Source organism: Lycorma delicatula, chromosome 4 (assembly GCF_047948215.1).
Source record: "Lycorma delicatula isolate Av1 chromosome 4, ASM4794821v1, whole genome shotgun sequence".
Classification (NCBI taxonomy): Eukaryota; Metazoa; Arthropoda; class Insecta; order Hemiptera; family Fulgoridae; genus Lycorma; species Lycorma delicatula.
In genome coordinates this window covers 192,808,153-192,836,135 of record NC_134458.1, presented here as the reverse complement: position 1 = coordinate 192,836,135, position 27,983 = coordinate 192,808,153, and the positions used below count along the sequence as shown (strand labels likewise).

The following is a 27,983-nucleotide window of genomic DNA, read 5'->3' as shown; positions in this document are numbered from 1 at the left end:
TATTTTAAAAAACAACCAATTCAACTAAATTAATCGTCAGAAACAGCATGTTCATTCTCTAGAACTTGTAAAATCCTCAGGATTTCTTTTGTTTTACACGTTTCTGATTTCATCACCTTATTGTAAAAATACAAATCAAATGCTTTGATTTTTTTACTGCTCATGGTATAATTTAACTTTATCTTTTAATACACTGTTGAACCGATTACACAAAGATAAATAAAAATACTATGCGCCAAACATTAAATATTTTAGTTTGGATGGAATTCTTAGCTTGCATACTTGGAATGTATAAAATAAGAAGTTTTCATCTTTAAATGAATGCACAGATATGTCCCATTCCAAGTTTAGCATATTTATATTAAATTTCATTTTTTGGTGATTAAGTACTTAGAATATCATATTTCATATCTGCAATTAAGTATGTGGCATTCCAAATATCTGTGTTAGTGGCCAACTATTTTCAACAAAAAAAATTAATTTTAAAATTATGTATTTTCTATAAAACATGGTTTTTTTCTTTTACTGGTTTATTCCTACGTTGGTATTACATTTTTTGGTTCTTTTTCATTTTATGCTCCCACTTTTTTTCTTTTTTTTCTCATAAAATTTACTTAATTGCACGTTTTATAATAATTGTTGAATAAAACATTAGAGAAAACACACCTACATACTGTTTTATACCGGTCATTTAAAACATTCTCCATAATAACATATTTTACATATTAAAAATATAAGCATTATTGCTTATAATTATAGATATAAATTATAAATATAATCAACTAAACTTAACCTACGCTCGCTAATGTCGACTAATTAACAGTAATGTTTTGATTATTTAAATAATAAATTCAGTAATTATTTATTATTTAAATAATCAAAACATTACTCTTAATTAGTCAAGGTTAGCAAGCGTAGGTTAAGTTTAGTTAGATTATATTTCTTTCTCTGCAAATAACCACTGATTTGGAGCAATTCTGCCTCTACCGTTTTTTCTTTTTGAAAATGAGAAATCATCTATTTCTACAGTCATTCCTGGACCACCTACCTTTTTTAATAAATCATTATTGCTTTACTTGACATTAACCTACATTTGCTTCGCTTGCTAACCTTGACTAATGTTAATATGTCTAAAATGACCGGTATCAAACAGCATGTTAGTATGTTTTGTCTAATATTTTATTCATCAATTATATTATACACAATAGGTCTGAAAAGTTACCAAACTAAATTTATATAGTCAATACAAGTAACGCAATCTCTCAGACAACCAAGGAACTATGTAGTACAATGTCTGACAAGTGTGTGTACAAAATTTCATCATTCCAGCCTCGAGTTACATTCAGTCGCATAAGTTGTGTTCATGTGACCTTGTGCGAGTTCGTGACATCGAACAGAGAAGCGCAGATAAAATTTTGTGTTCAACTTCAAAAATCTTTTATTGAAACAATGAATTCTATGATACAGCAAGCATTTGGTGATGAGGCCGCATCTCGTACTACAACATACATGTGATGGAAATGATTTAAAGGCAGTAGATAGTCGTTGAATGACGATGAACAAAACGGAAGGTTATCAACAGCTGTTCATGACGAAAACATTGCGAAAGTGTGTACACTCATGCTCAAACAACCTCATCTTACTCTTTGGGCCGTAGCTGAAGAGCTAAAAATCGGTAAAGATGCGGTATATAAATTCAAACAGAAAAAATGAACCGCCAAAAGGTGTACTCTTATTTCGTTCCATGCTTCTTGATCAAAGAACAAAACAGGTGCATCTTTCTTTTACTCAAGACTTCATTGAAACTGCCGATAGTGACCTGAATTTTATGCAAACAATTGTAACTTGGGATGAAAGCTGGTGCTTGATGTATGATCTGCAAACAAAGTGTCAGTCCGCTGCTCGGTTGAGTCCTGGAGAACAAAGATCAGCAAATGTCAGGCAGCACAAATTAACAGTGAAAGCGATGTTGATTGCATTCTTCACTCAAAGGGCCTGATTCATCATGAATTAGTCCCAATCGGTTAAACCGTGAATTCTAAATTCCATTTGGAAGTATTGAAACACCTGATACGTCGCATTCGTCAAATCCAGCTCGAGTACCGGGATCCAGGCAGTTGGACTCTCTTGCATGACACTGCCCAGGCACTCATAGCAACAGTTTTAATACATTATTATGCCACAAATCAGATCACAATCTTATCCTACCCGCTCTATTCACTTGACTTGGCTCCAGCAGACTATCTTCTGTTCCCAAAATCAAGTTGAAGATGAAAGGCTTTTTCGATGACATTCTAGCCATCCAAAGGACTTACACCAAGCAGTTGAAGGCAACCTACAAATTGATTTCTCCAGAATGTTTGACAGGCTCTACCGGCGCTGGAACGAGTGTATAACTAGAGAAGGGTTCTATGTACAGAGCTGATGTGAGTAAATTCATTTATCTTTAAAAATGTATTTTTATTTAATTTGGTTGGGGAACTTTTCAGATATACTGTGTAAAACATCTATATTAAGTCATTTTTATGTAGAAAAATGTGGGGTAGGCGTAAAACAAAAAAGTACAAATTTTTTTTTTATGGAATTATATTTTCAGTTTTAACTAATGATATTTATTAATTAACACAAATATGTGTTTTTGGAATTACAGTCTTTAAGTACAGGATAAAAAATTGTAGAAAGCATACCAATATTGTTGTTGTAATAGCTATAAGAGAACATTTTCTAAATTATATTAACATTTTTTAATGAGTTATATTACCATTGTCTTAGATGTGTTTTTGTGTGTCTGTTTAATTACACTCTCATTTTTTTTCGTTTCTATTAATCTTGAAAAGTATATGTTGGGTAAAATTAACAGAATAATAAAATGAGATAGCTCGTTTTTGCCAAAAGAAATTGGACTTTAATTATCACACAAATAAACTGCCTATAGGCTAATATGAAAATCTACAATTAAACAAAGCCTGAAAACAAAAGAACTTGGAACACCTTTTTCTACAATCATATACTTAAAAAATTAAATGAAATTACGAAGTAAACATAACTTAATCCTATACAGAATTTATACAAGGAATATCAGCTGAATCAACATATAAATTATAATATTAAATGACAAATACATAAATAAACATTTTTCAAATAATTATTTTGAAAATCTACAATTTAATAAAGCCTGAAAACAAAAGAACTCAAAACACCTTTTTTTTTTTTTTTACAATTATGTACTTATAAACATAACATCAATAAACATAGTGTAACTGGAAAACTGTTGCATTACTGACATATTTTGTAATAATAAAAATTAGCAATGAACAAATGTCATTAACTTAGAAAAATAAACTACAGTAATTCTTATCATTGGCACTGGCCTTTTCTGATTTATGAACATCTTCATACTTATCATTAAATAATTAAAACTTGCATTTCTAGTTTGTTGTAGAAAGAAAGGCCACGATAATATTTCAATATAAAAAAAAAGAGTTAATTACAATATAAACAAATTGTAATAAGTAATCATATAAATAGAATTCATTTAGTAAGCAAGCTTTCTTGAAAATATTTAAGTTTCTTAGTCATTCTCATGTTAATGGCTTCTTTTTTCTAATTTGTAAAAATAATATAAAACTTGATTGAGCAAAACAATATTTAACATTGATTAAAATTATTAACAACAGCAATAATCTAACACATTAAAATTATGTAAAATAAAAGATAAATAAACTGTCTCATTAAAATTGTTATTTTCCAAATGAAATCAAATATTTGTGCAGTTACATGAGTCAATGAAATACAATAGAAAACATTCTTGGAAGTCACTGAAATGAATATAAGATATTATCAACCAACGCATTCATATCCATGAATGTTTGTGTCATAAATATTTTTTTATAAATTTGAGGTACTGTTTAATTACAAGTTGATTTTATAATAACAATAGTTGACATTAATAGCACATAAAATATGTTACACGTGAAAAGTGATAACACAACCTTTATCTAAGCCACCTTTTTCATGACTATTCTTGAGTGAAGAAATGGTTTATTAAGCCAATCTTGAATTTCAAATTCATAATGTACAATTAATTAAGTATTTCACAAATTTTACTAATAACATAACTGTTTAATCGAGTTGATTATTTTTATTAGTTTTCATTATTAATAAATAATGAATAATTTTAAATTGCCTTATTCACACATAATCTTTTGTAAGAAATGAACACGTGAATTAAAGTACACATATATACATACAGTTTATCCTTGGCATAAAATACAGAAATGATGGTGTATCATTTCTGAATTCTGATGGTGTATCAGAAAATACAGAAGTAACACTATGTTACTAGAAATTGAATAATACGAAGCATTACCAATATGTAATAACCAGTTTGGAGAGATTCTATAAAATTGGCTGGTTTGTAGTAACTGAACCGCTTTCAATACTAGAGATTATCTACTGAATTTGAAAATTAACTTAACAAAGAAACGAGGCAAAACGAACATAGAAATCTGTAAAATTACGAGACACTGACGAGTACAACAAGAGAATATGGCGATCGAGCATTGCCGCACCGTTTATGAATGCACAAAGGCTATGATAGTAATTAACACACTAAATGAGAGAAAAAGAGACGAGAGCGAAATCGCAGGCAATTACACATCATGAATGTCTGATCTACTCTGCACAATAGAGAGAGAAGCGAAAGCGAATCACAGGCTGGTCCCTGGGCCGGAGGACCAGCCTGTGCAACCACACATCGTGAAAGTCTGAACTGGAATGACAAAAGGTGACATGGTGAGAAGTAGGGGAAGCGAACTAGGCGATGGACAGAAGAGTGTGCGTGTGTGTGTTGACAACAAGAGTAGTGTTTAAGTGTTTGTATGAGAACGATAGAAAAACACGGGAAAGAAACAGCAATAAATAATGCGTGTCAGGAGTAAGATGACACAGCAGTCAGTCAGACTGGCGCCAGGAGTCAAGAACGAAAACAATAAGCGAAAACAATCTATTCTAACAGATACACATATGACAAGCCCTACAGAAGTGCACAATAAATTTACCAAGCCTGTAACAACTACAAAACCCAACCCTAAGTTTGAATTTATTGGATTAAAAGCTACTTTATGCAATAGCGTAAACAGTATATCTTACTTATAATTTAGTTATTACATACATATAATATAATATTTTTATTAAATATTACAAAAAAAAATTTGAATGTCAAAAAAACAGTTATAATCTTTCCCATAAAAAAGAATGGTGCATGAGTTTGTTTGTTTGATGTATACGCTTGCATTTTTATTTTAGCTGCTTTAGGTGCCGAGCAGACTACGTGGTATGCCGGGCAGCTGCACGCAGTGTACGAATGATTTATACTTCTTTAGACGAACAATTTATCTAAAATTATATTTGTGTTTTGGGGATAAAAAAGGAAAACATTGGGGTTAGAGCTGGGATGGATAAAAAATCACAAGTCAAGAAACAGCTAAAAATCTTCAGGATTTTGAACCTTTTCGTTGTAAAAGTTTTTGTTGTTGTTAGTACAGTAAATTCATGAATATTATTTAGTTACAGTTTGCAAAAACATTTAACAAAATCATGTTTAATGAAACATAAACCATGTAACATTTTCATGGTAGGCAACAGGCTTGCCTTTTTTCTAGTATTTATACACCCTTGAAATCATGATTGTTAGTCTTCCAAAATACTTAGTTGTATATTATACTTAAATCTAAGTGATATCTAGCTGCAAAATTTATAAAATAAGGTGTGCAAATATTATATAAATTGAATGTAAAGTTGCAGATTGCAGTTTACTTTAACTTTTCATGTATGTACCAGGTGTGTAAATATGAAACCGGAATTTTTGTATAGAAAATACATGTTTATTGTATGAAAATGATAAAAAATATTTTATTCAAAATATTGTCCTTCACTAGCTATACATTTTTCCCATCTCTCTGACAATTTATGAATGCCACGCCAAAAAAACTGTTGCTCTTGTGAGGCAAACCAGTCATTGAGCCATTTTCATAAGAAGTGATGTACTGCTCAACAAGTGCATGTCCCATCAATGCAAATAAATAGTAGTAGGATGGAGCCAAGTCTGGCAAGTAAGCCTCATGCAATGCAAAAGTATTTCCCAACTAAATGCATCAATCGTTTCCTTGACTGGTTTCGGTGTGTGTGATTGTGCATTATCATGAAGCAAAATCACTTTCTGTTACCTTTTTTGATATTCTGGTTATTTTTCATGCAATGCTTGATTCAAATCAATCATTTGTTGTCAGTAGCGTTCAGTATTAACTGTTTTGCCAGGTTTTAGTAGCTCATAATTCTGATCCCACCAAACACAGAGCATTGTCTTCTTTCCATAGCGATTTGGCCTTGAAATCAATGTCGATGGTTCGCCTGGAATTACCATCTTACGCTTAGGATCTATTTATCTTTTACGCTTAGGATTCTTGAAATATATCCAATATTTTCATCACCTGTGACAGTTCGATGGAGAAATGACTTTCTTTTGTACCTGGCGAGCAGCATTTCGCAAGTGGTTTTTCAGTTTTCTTGCTGTCTTTCATTCAGTTCATGTGGAACCCATTTTACCATCTTCTGGACCTTTCCCATGGATTTCAAATGTATGGAGACAACTTCTCGTGTTACATTTAATTGATCGTGAGTTGTTGTTGCATTTTAGCGTCATTCTCATCCAACAATGCTCGCAATTCGCTGTCTTCAAACTTTTTCAGTGGTCTTCCACATTCATCGTTTCTGACATCACATGAAAATGATTTTACGTTAACATCGCCTGGATCAAAATAATAACGAGAGGCTCCTTTTTGGATATTAAAATGTTAGTAAAATAGGATTAAAACTATGATGAAAACTAAGATAATAATTGGGATAAAATTGAAATAGTAAAAGAAATCCAAAAAAATTACAATGAAATTGTAAACCATATGGTAAGAGTCTCACAGATATCATTTCTTCCACTCAAAAAACAATAATGTGTGTAATATAAATAAAACTGTTTTTAGCAAAACGATATTGATATAAAAAAAGGTAAGACACTACATTTCTATTATCAAATTCTGTTATTAATTTAAAATTTTCTTTAAAAAAATACATGTAAATATTTATAGTATAGACATATCGAAAAAACTCATTTAGACGGAAAAAATTGTTACGTGAACTTTTATAAGTGGAAATGGTAAAGCGATGTATAATAAACATAAAAAAAATAAATGCATGAGGAGTGGCGATGGAGGTTGAAAAATGGTATTATTGCGATTTCCAGCAAAAATTGACATCAGAAAAATTTGTGGTTATTTAAGACACAGAAAGGTATACTTTCACAAAGTTTTGTCAAAATTAAATCATTTTTGCGGAAATGAAAAATAAAAAATAAAAAAAGAAGAACATTTTTAGCATTTTTCTCAGAAAGTTTTAGATTTTGGTAAAAAGTGACCCTACAAAAGTAGTAGATTTTTGTATGATCTACAACTTTTGTATTCGAACATTTTTTTTCAATTCCCCAACCCCCCAAATCAACCCTCCACCAACACCGCTCACACATTTATTTATTTTTTTTACATTTATTATAAGCCCATTTACCATTTCCACGTATAAAAGTACAGGTAACAATTTTTTTTTCTCTTAACTGTAATTTGGTTGGACTAATAGACACCAGACATACAATAATAGATAATAAACAATGTTCAAGCATTCCATATAATAAGAAAATTTGTTAGAAAGCTGTTACCGGGCCATTTCATTTATTAAACAACGAATAATCATAATAATTGTATTATTTCTATAAATGTGATATTACATATAAATGAAATTGGGCTGGTAACAGCTTTCTAACAAATTTGCTTATTATATGGAAAGCTTAAACATTGTTTATTATCTATTATTGTAGATATTTAAAGAAAATTCTCAATTAATAACAGATTTTGATAATAGAAATGTAATCTTAATAATAGATTTTGATATCAGTATCGTTTTGTTAAAAACAATTTTATTTTTATTAAAGAAATTTTTGTTTTTTGAGCGAAAGAAATGATACCTGTGAGACTCTTACCATTAATTGTAATTTTTTTGATATCTGTGCGTTTTTGTTAGATTATGCTTTTATTTTTTTTATGAATTACTGATTGTTATCTTACAGACATTAAAATTTATTGCCTTAGAACAAACAGATTGAATTTCAAGCCAATTTTTTTGTTAATAGTCATATCATACACTTCATATGATATTTTTTTTTTTTTTTTTTTAATAAAACTAGTGTAATCTCTTGTAAACTAATACTGTAAACTAAAGAAGTGATGAGAATTAAAAAAAATTTCTCATCTTCAGTACTTTCATTTACTATTAAAACAAACTGTAGTATATTTTCTTTTAAATTTTATTATTTCAAATACGTTTTTGTACACTACCTAGTACTATCAAGTACTGCTATCTAGCCGCACAATTCGTAAAGGTACATAAAAAAATTAATAAAATGACGTACTCCAGTCCCACGGTTCATCAAGTGGGAAGAAAAAGTCTAACAAAATCAAGGTATTTTTTGAAAGTATTCTTTATTACTAATCTAATTTAACTAATTATAATGTTTTCATGCCTATATTTTTTTTCTGCCATTTTCATTTCATTGTTAGGTTAGGTCATGTTTACAACTGTAAACATAGTTCATTGACTTCGTCGCCTCTTACTGATGAAGTTGTAATGAACTCCATGATGAAACAATTAGAATGATATATGTAATGCGAATAACAAAATAATATCAAAATCTATGATGGGTTAAGTCGTATTAATTCTTCTTGGAAGTAATAATAACCGGTTTAGTACATTCTTGTCGTTTCCTAAGATGTACTGTATGTCCATTGGCAATTTAAATTTGCAACATAACATACACAGCCCACAAGGATGTGGCATCAGATGCACAGTGGTGCGTTCTCCCCTGACATCAGGTATCCACGAATAGCTCTGATATCGTCTAATTGCAATCGACATAGGACCAGTTCTTGGCAAATTTTTCTGCATGAAAAGTTCCATGGTAACACTGTGTCTTTTATGTGTCGAAGTTTATTATCCGTAGTAGCAGTTCAGTCATTTTGCCACCTTCTTTGGAGTGTATGTTTAATGGAATTAGTAAAATCAGTACATGTAAGTCGAGTGGAGAAAGACGATTGGCTACATGCATTTTTAGCAACAAAATCCACACATTTATTACCCAGGATTCTCACATGGCTAGGGATCCAGCAGAAATTCACCTGTGTGTTCTGACAATTTAATTCAGCAATTCTGTTATGTATTTCAGTGACAATAGGATATATTCTTTTTTCCTGTTTATCCTCCAGTAATTACCTTTCAGATAATACTTCAGAGGATGATATGTATGAGCGTAAATGAAGTGTAGTCTTGTACATACAAGACTACATATTCAACATCTCAGTAATGCTCAGTTCGACCATTCCTGAGAAGTGTGGGTAATTGAAACCCAACCACCAAAAAATACCGGTATCCATGCTCTAGTATCAAATTCATGTAAAAATAACTGACTGTACTAGGACTTGAACACTGGAACTCTCGACTTCCAAATCAGCTGATGTGTTCACCACTAGACCAACGTGATGGGTTGTGAATAGGATATCTGGAATGAATACAAATCCTCTAAAGCTTGGAGAGCACTTAGATGCACAGATGAGGATGTGATGATATTTTGATTTAATGATATACAAGGCCATTTTGATGGCATACAGTTCAGTATTGGCATCTGTAATACCAGGTAGATCAAACACATAAGTTGTGTCATTTACAACAAAAGCACATCCAATGGTGTCATTCTGCTTCGACCCATCTGTGTAGCGCCCGGGTTTGACTCTGATAGAAAATGTTTTCTGAAAGACAAGTGGAGTTGTTAATGTTTTATTATATATGGTGAGGTCATAATTAAAATTAATGTGATCAAGTCTCTAAGGAGGATATGTACAGGGATAGATTGGGTCAAGATGTAAAAGGTACATTAAACTCCGCGTACAGACACCCATTAATGTCATTGGAAATGAGGGTTCATGACGACTACTTTAAGAACCGGGTGATTTGGTTCTCCTTTATAATGGGCAGAGTAAGATGCTAGCAGCTGGTACTACCTATCCCAAAATAATGGCTCACTCAATCAACAAGTATGCTTGCAACAGGACTTGATCTAAACGCACCAGTGGCAGGATGAAGAAAAGATGGTGTACAGCATGCAGCATTTTAAGCATGGTATGACGTGCTGAAGAGTTGATGATACAACCATAATCTAAACAGGATTGTACTAAAGAATAATAAAAACATAACGTACATGATCGGTCAGCTCCACACTTGGGTGACTGAGAGAGAGTACATGTGTGGGTGCATACGTGCGTGTAGTATATTGTTGAACAAATGTACCAAACTCAGCATTCTTAGTTGAAAAATATGTATTAGTTAACAAAGATGTTTCTATTTTAATACTCTAAAACTTATCATATTCAATTTTTTATGTGAATTAACGTAGTGTGTAATTAAATAATAAGTAAACTAATACAAATCTCATTTTCTCCCAAGCTTATTATTTAGATAGTTCTTTTATCTATTTTTTTCTTTCCTTTTTTTAACTATATTTTTCGATCATTGTTTGTTTCTTTTCTAGTGATTTTGATTTTTCCTTCTCCATTGATCAACTCTTGTCTCTTTTTCTCCAAGCTTATCAGACAATGTCACTTGACTGGTCCTGCCCTCTATTTTTAAATTTTATGTAAGATTTAATGATTTATGTTTTTTTTTTAATATTCATAAATTTGTATAACTCTGTTAATAAGTTACATAATTTTTTTATATTTCAATATGAATTTGCATTTGTTATTTTGTCTTATCCACATAAAAAATGTGGGATTTTTATCTGTTTTAAGGAGAATTTTATTGTGGTGCTTTAGCTCAAATTTACTCATCCAATTGATGTCTAGCTGAATAATTAATATTTCAGTTGGATACTTACATATCCTGCATACATCTGGAGAAGAAAAAAATTATTTCATCAAGTTATTCTTCAGTATCTTGGGTACAATTTTAGTATATGGAGGAAAAAATTTGTACAGGTAATATTTCACCTGATAGATGGAAAATTGTGGAATAGTTATGTGCTTCTCTTTTGTTAAGTAAATAGATGCACCAATCTGTAAGGAATTTAGTGCAGGATAAATACCTACCACCTGCAGAGAAGCGTGAGAATCACATCTTAGGAATTAGGATATATATCAGGTTACAACGGGTGTTTCAAAAAGGATGCAACCCGTTTGATGATTTGAATTTATTACAAAAATATTAATCTTAATAAAATACTTATATAACAATAATCAAATTACCTCTAGTAACTTAACTCTATGAAGTCTTTAAATAAAGTAATGAGACTGGTTCAGAAAAATGTTTTATTTACAATCCAATTATACATTGATTCTGTCACCTTCAAAATAGTTCCTTTGAGAAGCCACACAATGCTTCAAATGGTTTTCCCACCCGTTGTAGCAGTGTTGGAACTCAGAAACTGGAATATCCTTCAGATGGTCGGTTACATTTTTTTTTCTACTGATCTAAAATGGTGTCCTTTGAGGTATTTTTTTAAAGTTGAGAACAGAAAAAGTCGCAGGGACTCAAGTCAGGTGAATAAGGTGTTGAGAAATTACAGGAATGTTTTTCTTTGCCATAAACTCATTAATTGAGAATGAAGTGTGACAAAGTGCATTGTCTTGATCATCCAGTTGTTTTTCATGGCTGGGCAACTCTTTTCCGCTGTCTTTCAAAAATTTCTCGCTAAATATATTGATTTACAGTCTGTCCTGTAAGCAAGAACTCCTTATGGACAATGGAATTACTATTGAAGAAACAAATTAGCATGATTCCGATTTGCTCATTTTTGCTTTTTTTGGATGTAACTGATTCCTGCCATCTGAAAATGCTTTAAACCACCTAAAAACTTGGGCTTGTGACAGAGCATCATCTCCATTCGCCCTTTTAAATTTTGAAAAAATTTCAGTAGCACTCTGACCGAGTTTAACACAAAACTAGATTCCACAATGTTCCTCATAATTAGTATCACTCATTTTTGTAACGCACAACAAAAACTAGTTTTCACAAAAAGTTTGTTTACATCTCACCTGGCAAAAATAGACTGAATACCTAATATAAATCAGCTGTTCATATAATCATATGTTTACTAGTAACTTTACAGTGTTGCCACTTTGGCTGCCAAAAAAAACTAGTCTCATTACTTTATTTACTGACCTTGTAGATGTTCAAAATGATTTCCTGTGATCCTGATGCAGGTTCATACATGTTTCATAACATTTGCAGCCACTTATCATGATGTTTGAAGGCTAACACTTATGGTATTAGTCTTCAATTCTTCAAGTGTACGAGGATTGTTTTTAAAAACTACATTTTTTAAATACCTCCGAAGGAAAAAATTCTGTTGGTGTAATATTTGGGGATCTTGGAGGCCCTTTAATATCAAATGATGACCAAAAAATTCCTGTAACATATCTAGCATTTCATCAGTAGTATGACACGTTGCGTTATACTGCTGCAACTGACAATCTCATTCGTGTAAATCTAACATGGCAATAAACTGTTCGATTAAGTTGCGATAAACCACACTGTCTTCAGATTTTTAAAAAAATAAAGGCCTATTACTCAACCCCATGAGATCGCTCACCAAACACCAATTTTACGTGCGTGTAATGGTCATTTATGAAACAAGTGAGGATTTTTAGTGCTCCATATTCGGCAGTTTTGGCTGTTGATGTACCCATTCGAGTGAAATCATACCTTGTCATTGAAATGTACATGATCCAAAATTTCAATACCGTTGCAATCAACAAAAGAATGAAACCAACAACAATGCTGTAAAAATTTTCCGCAGTCTACTTAGTTCAGTTCTTGAATGACACTGATATGATAAACATGCGATTGTAATTTTTTAGTAGCTCTGAAAGCTGTAGATAGTGAAAACCCGGCCTAAGAAGATAACTTTCTGGGCGAGCAAATCAAATTTTTTTTCACATTCTCTAGAACTTCTACTGCTAACAGTGATGGTCGACTGTGATTTTTCTGTTACGTGCGCTGCCAGTCTCACAGAATTTATTAATCAAACATGACATTGTCAAGTTATTAGAAACTTTTTTTTATAGAGGTGGAGGAACCCCATTCACGGACACCTAGGCATTGTCGAGCTTGCTAACAGGTTCCAGAAGATATTATTAGGTACGTATATGTTCCTGTGCACTAGCGACTAAACCTCCACCCCTAGCTATCTACCCCTCCTGGAAACCGCTTTTGCAGCATTACTTTAGGAAGGGGGAAACGCCTGCTCACACAATCGAACACCGCAATCAAAGGAACACCAATACAGTCATACACTCAACACAAAGACACAAAATCCAAGCTAAACTAAGACACAGCTAACCACAGTTACGCCCACACACAGTCGGTCTTCACAGAGAAACACCAAACGCACACAACGGTCAAACAAATTGCGGTACACATAAACGCAAAACTTACCAGAACGTCCACATTCTAAGCTTCAGAAGAGGGAAACTTACCTACGGGCCTGAGCCAACGGAGTGACCACGGCTTCATTGCATTCAGTCGACCTCCACAAGGTTGGGGGCCCCCTAGACACTCGACCGCAGCTCTGACCACCGCACAGCAACTCTTCGGCTCGTAGCCCCCCATAGATCAATTGGGAGCAACCCAGCTATCACTTCGACCGCCTCCCGAGATACGGTCCCGTAAGCAGTCGCCATCCGTATACAGCATTTCTTATGAAAGGACTCCAATGCTCCCTTATATCTTCCGCATACAACAATATCTGTCCAGATTTCGGCATCACATAAGAGCGTAGCGTGGGCCACTCCTGTCAGTAGTTTCCTCCGTTGTTGATCTGGTCCTCTACAATTTGGCAGAATCCCGGCTATGTATCGCATTACCCTCAGTCTTTTCATTGACTTTGAGGGCATACCTGCCAAACCTCAGACGAGCATCAAACCAGATCGCTAGATATTTAATCGCAGGTTTCGACAGTATTTTCCTTCCCTGAATCTCGACCGCCAATGTCTATCTTCTCTTTGCCGTCTAAATCACCACAATTTGGGTTTTCCTGACGCCATGGACAGACCAACATCCTCCATCCAGGAGCTCACTGTGGAAAAGGAGACCCTTATCTTTTCGGATGCCTCCCTCACAGTACCTTCCTTCACGACCAACGCAATGTCGTCGGCATAACCAACGACAGTCACACCGGTAGGAAAGAGAACACGGAACACCCTAACATACGTTATGATCCAGAGAATCGACCCTAGAACCTCTGAGGAACTCTCCTATTCACTTCATCATGAAGCTCATATATCATCCTTCTTTCTTTTAAATAAGCAAAGATGATCCACAAGACATTAAGGAACACTTAACCTCAGTTATGATCAGTTAAGATCATAACCTCAGTTATGATCGCAGTGTGTTAAACGCGTTTCTTACATCCAAAGTCACAACCACGCGCATCCTTTGGATGGTCTCCGTCGAGCCGCCATAATCCTTTCTGCCATTCCACGCATCGTAGACACCGCGTCCAACGCAGATCTGCCGCTTCTGAAATCGTATTGTCGGTCATGGATTGTACTTGGTTTTTCGACCGCGCAGAACAGCCGCTGAAGTATCAATCTTTCCAAAATCTTGGCAGTCGTATCAGTCTTTGACAGTGGACAATAAGCGGCAGGGAGTGCCAACTCCCTGCCCGGCTTCGGGATCGGTACTAAGCGTTGTCGCCTCCACCTTCCTGGAAATATACCTTTCTCAAGGCTAGCATTATAGGCATTCAAAAACGCCGCAGGATCAGCCTGAATTGCCATTTTGGCAAAAGGTCTTGCGTTAGGCAAAAGGTCAGGTCCTGGTGCTCTACGAGTTGAAACTATACTCACTGCCGCATCAAGCTCTCCGGCAGTAAACAGTGGTATCATCCCCATCTCAGCCACCACATTGGCAAGCACCTCGCCTCCAGCTGGAAAGAACCCCTCCATTATAATCATAGTCTCCGGGCTCACAAGTCATCAGAATTCTGGGTCTTGAGTGCTCTTCTGATCAGTAATTGATATGGTTTACCCAAGGATTATTTTCCAATTCAGCGATAAAACGCCTCTAGAATTCTTTCTTCGATTATATATATATCTAGGTTTTATATACATATATATATAGGCCATTGTTGGTTAACTGGCATTTCTCCCGCCACCACCCCATTCGGTCGCCCTAGAGCATAGACCAAATGTCAGTGCCAAAATACGGCTACTGTGCCTCTAAAACGGTTTAGCGACCCAATTCCTAAAAGCTCCTAGTGAGCTATTATCAGCGTGAGCGGATTAAGCAGGATGCTATTCACCACCCGCTTATGTGTCCCAACCGCTCACTTGTCAAGACGAAAACTAGATCGGGGAGGCGCACCCCTTGTTACAATTAAAATGAAATACAGCAATTTAGGCTGTCACGCCTCGGCCGCTGTATGCCAGCTAGTGCCTGTCCACTATTTACAGCGCTTTGAGCTTGTATCTGGCTGGTGGCCAGCCATTATCTCAGGAAACACTTCCCACAGCGGCGCTATAGGAATCAATATAACCAAGATTAAGCAAAAAACTCTAGCGACGACGGTTGAACATCGCAACCTCATCGAGGAACTCCCACACGGTCCGACAATGCGGCTCTCGCCACATTGACTCGCCGTTTATGAGCGGCCAGTTTTCCCCCTGACCTCGTAAGTTCCAGGGTGGCTCGGTCTCTGGCCCCCCAAGAGCAGGGCAGTCGAACATCATATGCTCGTTCGACTGGATCTCCCCGCAGACGCACAACTCATCAACCGCCAGGCGAAACCGAAACTGATATTGCTTCAAATCCACATGGTTGAGCACCTGGGCACCCGCTGCCCTTAAAAATAGACTCGAGGCATACCATCACCCCCCCCCCCCCAAATCCTGTATAAACCTATACAAGGATCTTCCCTTATTTGTGGTGTGCCATTCAAGCTGCCATGCCTCCATCGCAAGGCTCCATAGCCTCTTCCGCAGACGGGAGATGGGCAACTGCACGAAATTTAGCTCCGGTGCATTGTGATCGCCGTTCCGCTCCGGTTCAGGCCCGGCTCGAAACCGCATCCCAAATGTCTCGGCCTCCCGTCCTCTTCGCAACTTCCACATGGCTGCCCGAACTTTCACCACTAAATCGATTGGGAGAGCCTTTCCCAATACGGTAGTAGCCTTGTAGGAGGGTGTCTTAAAAACGCCAGTGCATCCTATTAAGGCTCTGCGCTGGGCACTCCTTAAATTTTGAAGCAGTACTCTATTTCTATCCAACCTGTGCGCCCAAATTGGCGCCGCGTAAGCGATCATACACTCGAAGACGCCTCGGTACACCAAGTACATTTGGCGGCCTGACAACCCGTAGTCCTTTCGAGCAATCCTTCTAAGTTTGTGCATCACAGAGATAGCGTCTGCTGCAACTTGCCTAATATGGTTGCTAAACAGCAACTTCTCATCAAACAAAATACCTAGGTACTTATGAACCCTTACTCGGCTGATTACACAGCCTTTATACTTAATGTGGGGGTTGCGATTGCATGATAATTTGTCTGCGCCCTTGAGAAGTATAAACTACGTCTTGGGCACAGAAATGTTTAAATTTTGCATGTCTATCCAGCCTTCTGCGGTTGACAAAGCCGCATGCGCTGTACTTTACAGTTGCGGTCGTGAATTACCACAAATATATAGGCCATATGTATCTAGGTTAGCTTCACCCAGCTGTGCGGTAGGAGTCTTTTCCCTTAGGTAAACTACTGATGTTGGTTGAACAAAGCAACCGCATCAAGGAATTCCCACACGGTCCAACAATACGGCTCTCGCCGCTTGTGAGTGGCCAATTTTCCCCTTGACCTCTAAGTTCCAGGGTGGTCTGGTCTCTGGCCCCCCAAGAGCAAGGCAGTCAAACATCAGGTGTTCATTTAACTGGACCTTCCCGCAGACGAACAGCTCATCAGCTGCCATGCGGAACTGAAACAGACATTGCTTCAAATTAACAAGGTTGGTGAGCACCTGGGTACCCGTTGCCCTTAAAAACGAACTTGAGGCATATCATCCCCCTAGATCCCGTATAAACTTGTACAGGAATTTTCCCTTAGTTATGGTGTCCCATTCCAGCTGCCATGTTTCCATCGTGAGGTTCTGTAGGCGGGAGATGGGCAACTGAACGAAATTTAGATCCAGTACATTGTGATCACCGTTCCGTTTCGGTATGCCCGGCTCGAAACCGCATCCCAAATACCTCGGCTTCTCGGCCTCTTCGCAATCTCCACATAGTTGCCTAAACTGTCACCACTACATCGATTGGGAGAGCCTTTCCCAATACAGTGGTAGCCTCGTAGGAGGTTGTTTTAAAAACACCAGTGCATATAATTAAGGCTCTGCGCTGGGCATTCCTTAAATTTTGAAGAAATGCTGTATTCATATCCAACCTATGCGCCCAAACGGGCGCCGCGCAAGAGGTTATGCTTTCGCACATATAATATGAAATTATATGTATTTATTAATATAAATATACAAATTGTTTATTTGTTGATATCATATATTAGATAGGAGGCGTAGCATTACGTTATCTGTACTTTACCTAAATAAGCAGTAAAGAAATTATACTTTAGTACACAGTAGGTAGGTTCATACGTACAGTATTAGATCGTTAAAGGTGACCTTATTCATTGAAAATCATAACCTTTCGATTATAAAACACCTGTACTACAATGTTTATACTATATAATGCATATTTTATAAATCTACGCGTTGTTGTGAATGTCTACATTGACTTTTAGCCTATTAAATTTTTTATTCATTCGTATAGTTCTTTATTTTGTTGTTTATTTTATAATCGGTTAGTTTTTTTTTTTTTTATAAATTATGGATGTATAATCTTTTAAAAGGATTTAATGGAATAAATAACTGTATAAAATGTTATGTAGGCATGGCCAATAGACTTTTAAATAATAATATTTGTACCATTTACAAGCATTTATGTATGATAAACAAAAATTGGATTTGACAGATTGTATATATTAAAAGATACAAACAAACGGTGCTCTAAAATGAAAGATATTAACATAATAACATTATAGAAGTTAACAACAAATTTTAGTCATACTCTGGAAATATTACATATACCTAATTGTAAATATTATTGTGATTTTTTCTTTACCACAGGATCACTTTAGTCAGTCCATTATCCAAATCTCTTCGATGAGACTGTTTGAGCCGTGCGGTCCTCCCTGTACATTCCTGTACATTTTCACATATTCCGATCTTTGTGCCCTTTTTAGTGTCGTGAATGTTTTTCCTCTTGATTTTTTTTTTTGTTTAATTTTATATTTTCTGTATAGTCTACTGGTGTAAGGTCGATTTCCTTCATATCCTCTCTTATTTCTGTGATCCATCTGCATCCTGTCTTGGAGTTTTTCGAGTCGAGATATTACTGTACTAGGAGGTGTTTCAGAAGTCTTGAATTTTGCATCTTCATGATACGTCTAAAGAATCCTAGTCTCCTCTTACGCACGGTATCACTGATCGGTTCTAACTCTGTACACGACTTTGTCAGGCACAATCCACCATTACCCGTCTTTCTGGCTTTCTGGTACTTTATCGATTCAGGTTCTTCCGATTCCGATGGAGGTCTGTATCCATAAAATTCATTGTTCATTGTTTGGAAGAGTGTTTCTGTTGCATAAGTAGCTTCTGGTTTAATAACTGTGTTGTAGTGTCTTATTTTTTCGTTTATTGATAGGAATTTTATTTCATGTTAATTTTTGAGCTTTAGCTAGGTAGGATCCTGGGTGGCTAGGGTTCCGGCATAGGCATTGGATTGGTTGGAGGTAGGCACATTAGCATCGTGCCACATTTATATTGGTGTTGTTCGTGATTCGATTTGGGGCTCCCGCCGGGGTATGGTAGCCCGTGCAACCGGGGGCGTGATTTCGTTCCGCCGGTGGCAGTCCTGATCGTTACTTCGTAATGCCACGAGAGACTCCGTGATGGGACCAGGTGGGGGTGTGGGATTTGTCCTCGGCTTCTGCGCGCACCGGAATGAGGTTACGTTCCCCTTGTTAGGTGACCTAAATCGGTCGACTTATTTCGGTGTAGGTCTAAATTTCTATATTGCGTAAGACATAATTTTTATTGGTATGAGTGTAGCACTGATTTACCTTTCAACTCGTTCGTTTTCCGAGTCATTCACAGTCGCGAACGGTGCTATCAAATCTGGACTAGGCGTGGGGTTCGCGTTTTCGGTCGGTTTGTTTGAGGGAATCGTGTTAGGTTGGATGTAAAGATGTCCGTTTGAGGCCTACGTGAAGGCGAAATTTGATATGTATTTTACTGATGAAAATATCTGCAGAGGCATTTACATCGGTGGCATCCCGACCGAGGTCTGGCTGATGACTGTGAGATGTAATCAGTTAGAGGGTCTAAAGACGACCTCCGGTAAAGCCCCTCAGGGCTTGGAACGGAGGGAGTGATGTGGCGAACGGTAACGACACAATGTGGATGTCTTCCCCCTACGGGGGTGGGATGAGTTAAGTTGTTTGTTTCTTCTCGTTTGGATCAAGGTTGTTCCGTTTAGGTTGATGGTTATTATTTCTCTGAGGTATTTAAATCGGGTTACTATTTTGATTTTATTACCGTTTATGAGTACTTCTTGTAATCGTGTTGGTTTTTGGGGCATAATTTCTGTCATTTCGAATGATATTTTGAGGCTAATTTTATTTACAATGTTTTGAAGTTCTAATATATCTGATTTAGCATCATCGATGTCGTTTGTTAGCAGTGCCAAGTTGCCGGGAAAACTAAGACAATTTGTTTTGATTTTTCAGCCTATTTTTACTTTTGGGGAAATTTTTTGAGCCGTTCTCTCATTGCCATTTCTAGAGTACAGTTTAATAATAGCGGTGAGGGCACATCGCCTCAACACAGTCTTGTTTTCATCCCAAATGGTTCCAAGAGCTCGCCTCTGAATTTTACCTTCAACTTAGTGTTTCTGAGGATCAGTATTATTATATTTATTAATTCGGTCCGTAGTCCAAGGTGTCGATTTTTTAGTAGGTATTCTCTGTGGATGCAATCATAATCTTTCTTGAAATCTACAAATGTTATCACATTTCTGTTGTAATCCATTGTTAGCTTTTGAGACTCATGATCTGGTCTGACAGTTCCTCCAGGCTGTTAAACCTCCGTGGTATTCTCCTAGTTCTTTCTTGAGGTAGGAACCGATCCTGTTGAAAATGATTCTTGAATGAATTTTGTATGTTGTTTCTAGGAGAGATTCCCCTGTAATTTTTAGGGTTATTTTTTCCACTTTTTTTGTAGCGATTGGATGAGGGCTGTCGTCCAGCGTTCTGGTAGTTTTTGTTTGATCCAGATGTTGACAAGCTGTTGATAAAGGTAAATTTTTTATGATCTTCCTGCATGTTTCCAGATCTCTACAAAATTCTGATCTCCCGCTGCTTTGTAATTATTCCTCTTCTTAGACTGCTTGGTAACAAAGTCTGATGTAAAAGAATATACAATTCCTTTATTGACATTGTCTGTCTACTTAAAAAATAAATCCCCTTCAGCATGCCGGAAGGCAGAGGTAGATTTCATTAGTGCTAAGTAGGGGATAAAAAAGATTTCCACCTTAAAGTTAAGAAAAACTTCAAATTTACTCGATACGAAAACAGTTGCATGTTTAGCATACGACAAGTCTCATCTTATTCCAGCAACATTTTGGTCATCCCTTGCTGTAAGGGTTGGTCATATCAAAAATTGTTTGACAAAAGTTTTAGGTAATGTTTACAGGACTAACGACCACTTTAAATTGATTCAGTACTGTGCCTATTAAGGGAGGCATGATTCTTTTATGTCTTCAAAACCCCATTTTTTCAACCCCCTGGGTCAATGGTTGTTGATATCAAAAAACTTTACTTAAATACGTTTTAGGCCTTTATCCAAAGAATAGTAGGAATTTTAAACAAATTTGATATTTTCCTTAATAAGAAAGTTATAGCGATATGTTATTTTTTTTTCGAAAAAACCTCCCCATTTCCACCCCCGTGATCTTATTTTGGTCGTTAATGAACTCAACCGAGATTTTGAAATGAGTTATTTTTAAGGAGAAATTTGAAAGTGATTGGTGCAAAATTACGGCAGTTACCTTGTCCACAAGAAAGTGAAATACATATATATATGTGTATATTTATAAACTTTTGACCTGACTGCGGTTTTGGGATCTGGGGAATGTGAAATTTTAAACAGTTACGCAAATTTTGCTTATTATAAATAAAATAACGGATTTACCAATTAAATTGAAATGACTTAATGTTTAATTACTAATAATTTAAATTAAGTTTACTTAATTTTAATAAATTAAATGTTTCTAATGAAATTTGTGGAAATAAAAGTAGTATTTACTATTCTGTTACATTCACCCTATGATTGGCTTTTTTATACAAAGATAAACTAAGTAACTGAAAAGGTGTGTAGGCATAACTGACCTTACTAAACACATATATGCCAAGGATTCAGCAACTCAAAAAGATCTCCACATCTTTAATATACTGGTCATTCATATTCTTGGTCTGAAATAGAAATGGTGCAAGTACAAGATCTGTAAATAAATTAATGAGACTAGTTTTTTTTTTTTGGCAGCCAAAGTAGCAGCACTGTAAAATTACTAGTAAACATCTGGTTATATGAGCAGCTGATTTATATTATGTATTAATATTTTTAGTCTATTGTTGCCATACGGGACGTAAACAAACTTTTCGTGAAACCAGTTTTTGTTGTTACTAAGCGATACCAAATATGAGCAACGTTGTACGTACAACATTTGTGTTATACTCTGTGAGAATGTTACCGAAACTTTATCAAAATTAAAAAGGGCGTATGAAGATGATGCTTTGTCACGAGTCCAGATTTGTAGGTGGTTTAAAGCATTTTCAGATGGCCGGGAATCAGTTGCGGACTGGAAGACCGTTAACGTCAAAAATTGACGACATTATTGAGCGAATGGGAGACTTTATATGATACGACCGGCGATTAACTGTCAGAATGATTGCAACACAGTTGAATTTAAACCGTACGACAATCCATCAAATTTTAACAAACGAATTGGATTTGAAAAAAGTTTGTACAAAATTGTTCTCAAAAAAACTCACTGTTGACCAGGAAAAACAACGGGGTGGAAGTTTGCCGCGATCTTATAGGACGAATTGAAACTCATCATGATTTTCTAAAAAAGTGTTATTACTGGTGATGGATATTTGAGTACCACCCAGAAATAAAATGCCAGATCAAGTCGTGGCACACTTCAAACTCACCACGTCCCAAAAAATAAAAAATGAACAAATCAAACCCATGCTAATTTGTTTCCTTTCTAGAGCTGTCACCACGATGTATTATAATTCACTAATGAATCGATTGAAGGGTGCTATTCAGAGTAAACTTCTATATCTGGCTAAGTACTCTTTCACTACGACAGTGCTCCTGCACACTTGTGTTTTGGGTTGTTGCTGAAAAACTCCCATTAAGGAGCCTTTGATTGTAAAAAAAAAATTCTGAAAACTTTATAAATATTTGTTATTTCTATTAAACTACATACTTTATACTACTTCTCTATGTAATGGCCACATGAATTTAGACATTTATCGTAGAGATACACAAGTTTCAATATACCCTCGTTGTATTCTTTTACCCACTGATTAATAGCATTTTTAAGTTCATCGTAACCCGCGAATCGCTTACCACTCAAAAATTCTTTCAATTTCCCAAACAAATGGTAATCAGAAGGAGCTACGTCCGGACTGTATGGCGGGTGATCGTAAATTTCCCATCCAAATGTTCTCACTAAATCACGTATTGACCCGCAACATGTGGGCGTGCATATCGTGCAGTAGGAGTCGCCGTTGGTCAGCCGCCCACGTTGCCAGTTTTGAATAACTTACGTAGTTTCGCAGTAGGCTTCTGCATTTATAGTCATTCCACGTGGCCTGAAATCGATCAGCAGGATCCCAAAAGACTGTGGCCATCAGTTTCGGTCTAACTGGTTGTGACTTGACTTTCATCGGTCTGGTTGGTGATTGAGGATGACGCCATTCAATTGACTGCCGTTCTCTCTCTGGCGTTTAATACGAAATCCAAGTTTCATCGCCGGTAACAATTGAATTAAGGAATTAATCACATTTTTTCTGTGTAGCGCATCAAAAATTCCAAAGTAGATCCCGTTCGGATTTTTTGTGACGTTCCGTTAAGACTTGCGGTGCACAAACCTTTATGAAGCCTAAATGGTCATGAAGAATGCGACCGAAAACAGCTCTTGAAACATCAGGAAAAAGACGGGCCAGGTTGGAAATCGTTGAGCAACGATCTTTTCTGATTTAATCATCGACACGTTTCAACAAGTCCTCTGTGATTATCGAGGGCCTCCCCGAACGTTCTTCATCGTGCACATAATTCTGTTATTTCCAAACCTTTCGCACCATTTTCGGACGTTTCTTTCATTCATTACATTATCACCGAACACAGCAACCGACTGCCTATGAATTTCAGCCGGCTTAACGTTTAAAATACTTATGACTCCCACGTATTTCACATTCGGCGGCAACATCGATTTCCTATTCATTTTATAACGTAATAAGTCACACGTAATTAAAGATACTACAACGCGACAACTTACAGACAACAATGCAATGTGAACATTACTAGCGTGGTCATGAACGACACAGGTTCGCCAACCTTAAGGAGAGAAATTTCTCAGCGGTCTTTACTTTATAGAGATATTCTCGTAGATCGACTCCGCATAGCGTTACTGTTTATTCCGTTAGCTCGTTTATTTTTGATCTAACCGTAATGTGCCCATAGACTTTTTTGTGTTGAATTTTCGGCTGTACATTATTAATAAAAGTGATTTTTTTCAGTAAAATCTATATTTAATGACCTGTAGCCATAATAGTGAAAAAAAACCACGTTTCATAAATTTTATTTTGTTTATAAGCAAATGTTAAAATGGTAGTGAGGCTCTTGACTTTTTAGTATGTTAATTGAGGCATTCTTAGGGACCTTGTTCACCTGATCTGTTTTTTCCCTGTTTAGCCTCCGGGAATCACCATCGGGTATTACTACTTCAGAGGATGATATGTATGAGTGTAAGTGAAATGTAGTGTGGTGCAGTCTCAGGTCAACCATCTGTGAGATGTGTGGTTAATTGAAACCCAACCACCAAAGAACACTGGTATCCACGATCTAGTATTCAGATGCGTATAAAAGTAACTGCCTTTATTAGGATTTGAACGTTGGAACTCTTGACTTTGAAATCAGCTGATGTGTGAAGACATGTTCACCACTAGACCAACCTGACAGGTTCACCCAAACTGTTTGACAGGAAAATATTTCCCCTATATTCATGTTTTGAATCTAATGTTCCTACTCTCTTACTGAAGTGGGCAGCGTATTACTTTCAGTAGTTTTGTATGAAACAGCTTAAAATTTATGCTGCAGAAAACAGCGTTTCCTCCAGATACTAATGAGATCCTGAAAGATCTGTCTTCATTAAGGAAAATCTTTTCCCATCCCTATTGTGATGAATGGAATTTTCAAAAATTAGGTCTGCACCAGATAGTATACTTAACATTTTCATTTACAAAGTTACTACAGTATACATAATATAATGTCCTCATAAACCTAATAACTTAAACTGGCCTAAGTTAAAACATTTTTTTAGGAAGTAGTTATATGAACCAAATAAAATAATCACATGTACAATTTGATATAAAATAACCAAATTAATGAGTTGTTTGGTCCTCAATCTTATTTCTTTATCGGCTGCTCATAGATAATTTAGAACCAGATATTATCTCACAAGTTTTCTCATAAAAAGAACCACATTATAGCCAAAGGAATGCTGACCTGCAAATTAAAGATATTGCAGGTGGTTATACAGTTAGGAGCTAATTTCTGATTATTACAAATTGTTTTAATGGTGAACAATTTGTTCATTAATTATTAAAAAAATATAATATATGATTAATTTCTAATATTTTTTTTTTATCTTCACTCATTTGACTGGTTTGAATTAACTCTCCAAGATTCCCTATCTAGTGCTAGTTGTTTCATTTCGGTATACCCTCTTACATCCTACATCCCTAACAATTTGTTTTACATATTTCAAACGTTGCTTTCTTGTAGAATTTTTACCTTCTATCTGTCCTTCCAATATTAAAGCGACTATTCCAGGATGCCTTAATATGTGGCCTATAAGTCTGTCTCTTATTTTAACTATATTTTTCCAAATGCTACTTTCTTCATCTATTTGTTGCAACATCTCTACATTTGTCACTTTATCCACCCGTCTGCTTTTTAACATTCTCCTGTAGCTCCGCATTTCATCTCAGGTACTCCAATTGTCCAAGTTTCATTTCCATATAAAGCTGAGCTCCAAACATATACTTTCAAAAATCTTTTCTTGACGTTTAAATTAATTTTTGATGTAAACAAATTATATTTCTGATTCGCCTGTATTATTTGGCATTCTATATCGCTCCTGATTCACCCATCTATAGTAATTCTACTTCCCAAATAACAAAATTCTTCTACCTCCGTAATCTTTTCTCTTCCTATTTTTACATTCAGTGGTCCATCTTCATTATTTCTACTACATTTCATTACTTTCGTTTTGTTCTTGTTTATTTTCATGCGGTATTTCTTGCGTAGGGGACTTCATCCATTACGTTCATTGTTTCTTCTACATCCTTTTACCTTGTACTGTTACTCCGGATCTACATTGTTCTTTAACATCATTAAGTGCTAGTTCTGTGTAAAGATTAAAAAGTAATGGGAATAGGGAACATCCTTGTCGGACTCCCTTTCTTATTACGGCTTCTTTCTTATGTTCTTCAATTGTTACTGTTGCTGTTTGGTTCCTGTACATGTTAGCAATTGTTCTTCTATCTCTGTATTTTAACCCTAATTTATTTAAAATGATGAACATTTTATTCCAGTCTACGTTATCGAATGCCTTTTCTAGGTATATAAATCCCAACCAAGTATGTCGGTTTGTTTTTCTTTAATCTTACTTCTACTATTAATCTCAGCCGTAAAATTGCTTCGCTTGTCCCTATACTTTTCCTGAAACCAAATCGGTTTTCTCCTAACACTTCTTCCACTCTCCTCTCAATTCTTCTGTACAGAAGAGTTAAGATTTTTGATGCATGGCTGGTTAAGGTAATTGTTCTGTATTCTTCACATTTATTTGCTCCTTATTTCTTTAGTATCATGACTGTAACACTCTTTTTGAAGTCTGACGGAACTTCCCCTTTTTCATAAATATTACACACCAGTTTGTATAATCTATCAATCGCTTCCTCACCTGCACTGCACAGTAATTCTACAGGTATTCCGTCTATTTGAGGAGCCTTTCTGCCATTTAGATCTTTTAATGCTCTCTTAAATTCAGATCTCAGTATTGTTTCTCCCCTTTCATCCTCTTCGACTTCCTCTTCTTCCTCTGTAACACCATTTTCTAATTCATTTCCTCCTTACAACTCTTCAGTATATTCCACCCACCTATTAACTTTGCCTTTCGTATTATAAATCGAAAGGGAAATCTTTGGTGGTACACCAAAGATGGTGTACTATCTTTGTTTAACACATTATTAATTTATAATTATATTACAATAATTTTCTTTCAACTGTTTTGCAGCATTTCGATTTTAGCCAACAGTCTTTAAGTTACCAATTATTGCTACATTTGTTTTCTTTGACTGGATAGAAACAGGGTTTTTTATTTTGATTTTTCTTCCCAACTTATTTTAATGTGTTTTATGGGTCTATTGTGTAATTTTGATCCTCTTCAATCCATGCATATTTATTGTTTTCATTTACATAGTTCCCACAGGCAGGATAGGTCAGGAATGTTTAAATAATATCAGGAAAAATTAAGAAGAATTTCAGAGAATTGCATTTTTGTTTATGAATTAAGATTACGTTATTAATAAAGTATTTTTTAAATAATGCCAAAATATATTTTATATACTTTACCAGCATTGGGAAGTGGTGACCGCATCGGTCACCACATTATACCTATGTGCATCAAGCAGCCATTAACATGCCCTGTTCTTACATTCCCTAATTATTCTTTTATATTAAAGAAAGAATATGCCAAATTGCAGTTAATTTTTCCCTGGTGAAATTTTAACAAAACGTTACCACTGAAAAATTTAAACAGTTTTCTTGGAATTTTTCTCAAACCACCATAAAATGTTTATTTGTATTTTAGGTAATTAATTACTTTTAAATGGCATCTAAAAAGACTCTTTTTAATGACCAGTGATTAGATATAAACTTACACCCAGAATTTAGTCAGTTGAGAAGAGTTAGAGATATGTATCGTGCTTTTTGTAATGAATGTTTAAAAGCATTTTGGATCGGGCAGTATAGGCCAAAAGTCTGTGACTTCACACAGTAAAGGAAAGCAGTATAATGAAATAACACAAGCCTGCGATGGTTATGTTTTTTAGTTTTTTGATAATCGATTCGTATTTTTTAGTGCTGAATTTGAAAATATTGTTTATTTTTTCCATTATGTCAAGATTTTTCACAAATCGCAAATATCAAAATTTGTAAAAAGTTCATCAAACATCAACATTTTGTGTCTGCTCTTTCTTTTCTTCAGTGTTATTCCAGGACTGGCCCACAGTTTTTTAAACATATCATCGTAGGAGATGAGAGCTGGATGTTTCATTACGCTCCTGAGACTAAAATGAGCATCACATGAATGGAGACACAAAAATTCACCACAGCCAAAAAATGTGGAAACATCCCCACATGTTTGAAACATTATGCTGATAGTCTTTTTTT

At 35.5% G+C, this 27,983-nt stretch overlaps 1 protein-coding gene across 2 annotated transcripts in view; it reads left to right on the top strand.

Annotated features, from left to right (window-relative positions):
- LOC142324181 (mitochondrial E3 ubiquitin protein ligase 1-like) overlaps positions 1 to 27,983 on the top strand; it is a 63,643-nt gene that overhangs the window by 10,956 nt on the left and 24,704 nt on the right. Inside the window, exon 3 of one of the 2 annotated variants that reach the window (XM_075364926.1) lies at positions 10,682 to 10,786. The exons of the other annotated variant lie outside the window; for it this stretch is intronic. Coding sequence (XP_075221041.1) covers positions 10,682 to 10,786 — 105 coding nt within the window. The remainder of the gene's footprint in view (positions 1 to 10,681; positions 10,787 to 27,983) is intronic. 2 annotated transcript variants of the gene reach the window in all.